At 43.7% G+C, this 6053-nt stretch overlaps 1 protein-coding gene across 1 annotated transcript; it reads right to left on the bottom strand.

Moving 5' to 3' along the window:
• Positions 1 to 981: 981 nt before the first annotated feature.
• On the bottom strand, positions 982 to 2652 carry F4813DRAFT_72547 (putative GPI anchored dioxygenase). The gene is made up of 3 exons (XM_049248831.1): positions 2132 to 2652; positions 1897 to 2081; positions 982 to 1809 (listed from the first exon to the last, which is right to left on the bottom strand). The coding sequence occupies exons 1-3, from the start codon at positions 2382 to 2384 to the stop codon at positions 1093 to 1095; spliced, it is 1155 nt and encodes a 384-aa protein (XP_049099706.1). The 5' UTR covers positions 2385 to 2652; the 3' UTR covers positions 982 to 1092.
• Between the last annotated feature and the right edge of the window lie 3401 nt (positions 2653 to 6053).

Raw genomic sequence — 6053 nt, 5'->3', positions numbered from 1 at the left:
TTTGCGAGTTAGCCCTAGTTGAATGCAGGCTGCGCTACAGGGAGTTTATCCCATATTAGTCGATATAGCCTAGCTATTGGGCTTTATCATATTTATTATTGCCAGTATAATCGATTTAGAACCTTAAAATATGAGAGATCAATTTTCACAATGATAATAGTTGCCCCCTACTTGGAGGAGCGTAATTTGGGAATGTTATTCACAGCTACCCTTGTCGTCCAGCTGACCCTTTTACGCTCGGATCTACCCACCAATTAATGAACTAGCACTATTAAATGAGCATTCGAGCTATACGTTTCCGACCAAGAACACAGATATTTGACCCTTTGGAAGGATAGGTAGTCGCTGAAATATTTATTTACTTTGTCTCATGTAATATTTACTCGGTTGAACGCGTTATGATGATCCCCAAGTTTACTTTGTAGAAAGCTCTTGAACCTGCGGCTAGAATGCTGGTACATGGACGAGTTGTGATGGCTACGATAGGGCATTAAACTCTTCTGTGGGAACGGGAGTGTAGGTCTTAATGCTGGCTTTCGCCTCCTCGCACCCAGAGAGTGCTGCGCTTTAATTAAGTAACCGGACAAGACTAAGGATAGCGTACCAGACTCCAAGGGTTTACAAGAGGTTATTCTGACCCTTATAAACTTCTTGAAAAGGCATGTCTTCTATGAGAAGTTGTAAATGTTCAAAATACTTGGAAATAAGGGGGCACACCTCGCGTCCGGAAGTATCTCGGATCAACACCTAATTACTGGTTGCTGCGATGAGGGAAAAGCCAGCACTAATATCACAAAATGGGATAGTAGGCGGGATATATAGAGTGCAATCATGATTAAGTGGCAACAAATCAAAAATATTCACACCATCAATCGAGTGCTCGGCAATTGGGATATGATGTCCTACGGAAAATGCATGTAATTCACTCATTAAAACACTTAACGGCAGCAGAAAAAATGTCGATAACGACAATCTATTTTTCCGGCTTATAGCGTGTAAAAGCACTACGGATTTTTTCTAAATAACACCTCCTATGCTATCCTCTCGATTGTATATCGGCTCCTAATGAAGGACGAATTATGCGGATGCACTTTAGGGAGCAGTGGTGCTGCTAGGCGGGGGAGGGAACGAGCTGCCGGGCGGACCTCCAGGACCTCCAGGACCGCCTGGGCCACCGGGGAAGCCACCGCCGGGAGAAGCAACACCGCCTCCCTCGTAGTAGTGAGCGGCAGCGTGGGCGTAGGCAGTCTGATTGGCCTTGGTGTCGACGAAGACAGTTAGGTACGCCAAGAGACCGTCCTGGAGTTCGCTACCAAGGAGAACGTAGTCGACAAAGGGGTCGTACTCGGCAGTAGAGGTCTCGGCGTCGATGCCGTCTTCAGAGTTGAGGGTGAGACTCTGGGTGTTGGTGTTGTAAGGCGCGAGCTTCTCTACGGCAGTGATGAGGCTCTGGTCGAAGAAGAGCTGACCGATGTGGTTGGGCTTGCCGTCCGTCAAGTAGGTGTTGTTGGGAAGAACGGTGGCGTTCTCAGTGCTCATCAAGTGAATGTGAGGCGCTCGACCGGTGTAGTGACCCGGGAAGATAGTATCGAACTGAACCACACCCTCGTCGTCGGTGGTTTGGATACCACGGCCATGAGTAGTGTTGAGACCTCCCTGCCTCATCATAGAGACACCGGAGTATACACCGGTAGCATTGCAGTGCCAGATGTCGATCAGCAAGTTAGGAATAGCTGCAAGCGTGTTGACGTCAATGAATTGCAGGTCTAGATGGACAGGCACTCCGGCTTGGTTGTCGGTAACATCAACCTGTAATGATTAAGTTAGCGCTTGAGAAAGGCATATGTTTTTCACCATCAGAAATCGGGTGCAAAGAATAATCGAGGATAAACGTACTCGGATTAGTTCTCCCGCTACCCAATAGGGGCCAATAGTAACCTCAGGAACAAGAGCGGCGGTTGAGTTCGAATCGAAGATAACGTCCAACGGGGTATCTAAGGTGTAACCAAGTTCCGTAGTGTCGTGCGTGACGTTCAAGTATTTCTCAAGCTCAGCCTGGCCCCTCTTGGACTTCATGTGTTCTATTTCAAAATTAGTGAGAAGAAGCATGGGGTATTCTGGGATAGCTTACTGTCGGTGAGGCCACGCTTCTCACGGAGACTCTGAGCAGTGGCTGCACGGCGAGCAGCTGCACGAGCTTTAAGAGCGGCCGTATCGGGAGTTTTGCCATAGTTGGTGATAGCACGACGAGCTCCTGCCTGAGCATGCTTGTGCATAGCCCTCTCGTACTTGACTACTTCTTTGCTATCGCCAGGGTGGGCGACGGCAGCACCGTTGAAAGAGGATACCGCCAAAGCGGCGGTGATCGTGCGCAGGTTAACCATCGTGAACCAAACTTAAGAGCCTTGAGAGCTCAAGAGAGTGAAAAAGAAGTTGTGGAAAGAGTGAAAGCCCTGGCTGGAACAAGCCAGAATAGAAGCAGATAAAATAGAGGAACAAACATAGGTATTTATATCTTCAACAACGGTCTGTTCAAGAAAGGCAGGTACAATATACGTTGCCGATCAGTCACCGCCAATTCGAAGTGTTGGCAAGTGTCGCCATCACGCAAAATCGCGGCAGTATCATCTCCTTTGTCTCTCTAATGACACCCTCCTAAATTGGTCCCCCTGGCGATATCCCCCCCTCCCCCCCCCCGCGAGTTCGTGGGATCTCCATAGATTCACCCAGGGATCTAATATCAAATCATACTAAAGGACCCTACCCGCTTCGGCATTGCAGCTAAGATTGGTAGGTATCGATAGCCAATGAAAAGACAGCGGTTGAAAACGCAGCGATGCAAAAGGCTGGCCTGAGCCAAAACTGACGTCTAAACGTATTCCATGCAGATATAACTACCTACCTAGTTAGTTAGGTTATATGAAACTCGCGTGTCCTAGTTTACATAATCTAGTTAACTAATAGATATTATAGACTTGTTAGATATGTTAGTTAAGCTAGCTATTGATTTTGGAAAGTCTTGATTTTGATATCTTGACTCTCCTAACTCGTATTATATTACTGTTGTTGTTTATTGGCGATTACAAGCAACTGAACCTCCCGTAATTCATACTCCTCAATCCCACAATTTGATATACCCCACCTAGAGCATCGAAAATGGAAAGAGTAGAAAGGAGACTTTTACCCATAAAAGAGGTGTTGGCCCCGTGGAGCTGGCTTTCTATGTACACTAGCGACGAAAAAGGTTCCCTTTCCTAATAGCTACTTTAGGTTCTTCTCGCAATAGGTTCTCGCAACCCTTAAGTCTTGATGTCTCATTGAACGATATAAACGTTGATGAATCGTCGTGTAGTTTTGCTAAGTTTCAATCGAATACTGTGGTTGATGTAACGTGGACGCGCGGCTCTCCTATACTATCCAATACTAAGATGGCGCCAAGAAGTTACTATTACATGTTGAGTAGTTATCTATATGGAATACAAGGCTCAAGGCACGCTAAAGGAATTTCACGTTTCTCTTACGTCCTGCGAATCCTGGCATCGTGACTGTGATAGGTACACATATTACACGTAGATCATAACGAGCCTCCAACACCATACATAGTAGCTACGAAATTTTTTATGTGTGGAATCATAGTCGAGATCCACAACCCATGCTCTTGGCCAAGACTTAATCCACGTTTATACCCCACTTTAACTACATATTATCCCCTTGCACATGTCATGCATGATAGAGAAAAGCCTATTAGCAAGGAGTTAGCAAATAGGAGGCCCGACAATGGTAAGCGGAGGTGAATCTGAAAGGAAGGTGGATGAGGACTTGATGTAAGCAAATATGGTATCACCGAGATGGGCCGAATAGCTGCCTGTAGATTGTATTCTCTTCGAAACTTACCTTCCTTGAAGATAGCGTCGAGAAGAATGCAATGATGCCATTAGGGTGAATCAAGACACAACACATCCCTATGTTTGGATTCTAGGTATTTATGGGTTGTGTTCATTCTCGGTACAAACTGGTTCTAGTCTAATGGTTATTCGTAACCCTAATCCCTTCATTGTCTATGATTTGCATAGCGAAGTCCATAAAATCCAAGGAGGCAGTTCGATATTCCTATCAATACTTTTACGCCATTTCCAAGCAGTAGTATATCTCTCTTAATGCGTACTGGACCTCTCCTCCCCGAAAAGGGGTTTCTTCTACCAGTGATAAATATTAAGCATATAAACGTAACGGGAATCTACATTGAAAGGCTGCCATGGTACAACCTGTTCTCCCCTGAAGGAGTCTTTACTATTAAATATACCATATGTGGAATGGCGAGTTGCTTCTACTTTTCAGCTTATATATTGTAGTATCGAACAGCTTTAACGGACAGTGGAATCCATTTCCTCGTTCATCGGTCCATATTTATCTAATCCAGAGTGATATGTCAATTTACATGAGATTTGAATTTCAATTCCAGCCCTGCAATCCTTCTTTGCTGACGTACTCTACTGCTGAATGATTTGAGGATGAACTGCTTTCGGGGATATTGTGTATAAATTCGTATATAGAATAGTGCCATGACAGTGGAAACGACAAGCGGAGTAGTACTATAGCATCGATTCTATTATTTTGCAGTACATCTTACGATAAGTTATTTTGCAACTACCTACCTATATTAACACAAAAAATACTAAGTAATATGTTTTCCTCTTATATATAATAAAGATAGGTCCCTCAAAAAAAGAGAGTTTGGACTGGACGCTAGATGTGGCTTTAGTAACGTATACACCGTTTTAAAAAGATTCATGATAGTATTAAATAAACATCGCGATTTGTATTTATGTTCTCGTCGTGAAGTACTAACAAACAGCCATATAAGGTTAATTATTCTCATGCAAAAACGCTTGGACGGATTCTCTTGTAGTTGCACAACTCAAGTAACGTAACGAGCCGCAATAACGTAGCATTAGGTTTCATACGATATATCATTCTTAAGCTTAACCCATGAATTTACACATATTAAATGACATATGCGTTCTCATATATTAGCCGGTCGCTTATGCACGCAATACGTTGCCAATCAACGTTAGTATCCTTGAGCTTTAACCTAGCACAACCCCGAAAACGTACCCCACAATGGGAACCGAACGCGGCAAATGGACCCAAAGACCTTAACCGAGTAGCAAAAGCTTGGTCGTATTTATACCCAGTCGTATGAGATTTCCTTGAGCCGGTAAACATTGAGAAGTTGGATAATGTTCCGCGACTGTCCAGAAAGATGCCAAGCCATGATGGGGTGATTCTGTAAATGAGTTTGGGAACACAAACAGGTCTGGTTATGAGTCGCTATGATACTTTACTTGGCATGAAATATATATATTTCTTCCGAGGTTCTAATTACCCAACGACTTAGCTTTTTAACAGGCATTGATGGTTTCATATACAACGGAAAACCGGTAGGTATCAACCAACTTAAAAGTCGTAAAAGGTAGTTAAGCATCCCTACAAACTAGAGGTCATAATTAACCGGGCAATGAGGTATACATGACTATTAAAAAGAATACAATGACTGGAGACAGGTCTTATAAAAAAGAAAGAAAAAGGAACAAAACGTACAACACTGGGGATTCGCTGGTCGTCACCGACCCAACTACTAATCCAGCGATATCTGGTTTATCGAAGGGGAGAGCGGACGGGATCCCGAGTTTTCCAGATTCTATGGTCGTACGTGAAAGAGCGTTGTCGAAAAGGCGTTTATATACTTGAGGTTGTTTTCAAGAGAAGAATTGGAAAGCCGAATCTCCACCAATCAGATGGGCCAGTTTTATATTGTCTAGAAGTAATACCAAGCTACGAGTAACTGGGATTGGATAGACGCCTCGTTTCATTAACTATTATCTTGTCACTACTTAGTTTCTAGAAGAAACAATTTTTAAAAATCCATCGTCAAATTCAGACTATTATCAACCAGTCTGCCGAATGTCGGGATTAAACAAACAAGCCCAGCACCCATATCATCCAATCTGCAAAGAAGTTGCTCCCTCTCCAGTATTGGACTTTATTTCTCT

Source organism: Daldinia decipiens, assembly GCF_022478715.1.
Source record: "Daldinia decipiens strain CBS 113046 unplaced genomic scaffold F4813scaffold_16, whole genome shotgun sequence".
NCBI lineage: Eukaryota > Fungi > Ascomycota > Sordariomycetes > Xylariales > Hypoxylaceae > Daldinia > Daldinia decipiens.
This window is presented reverse-complemented; position numbering and strand designations above follow the sequence as displayed.

Coding starts and splice junctions, on each gene's coding strand:
- F4813DRAFT_72547 (XM_049248831.1), bottom strand. CDS start 2,384: ATGGTTAACCTGCGCACGATCACCGCCGCTTTGGCGGTATCCTCTTTC. Junction 2,082..2,131: donor GAAGCGTGGCCTCACCGACA/GTAAGCTATCCC, acceptor ATTTTGAAATAG/AACACATGAAGTCCAAGAGG. Junction 1,810..1,896: donor TAGCGGGAGAACTAATCCGA/GTACGTTTATCC, acceptor TAATCATTACAG/GTTGATGTTACCGACAACCA.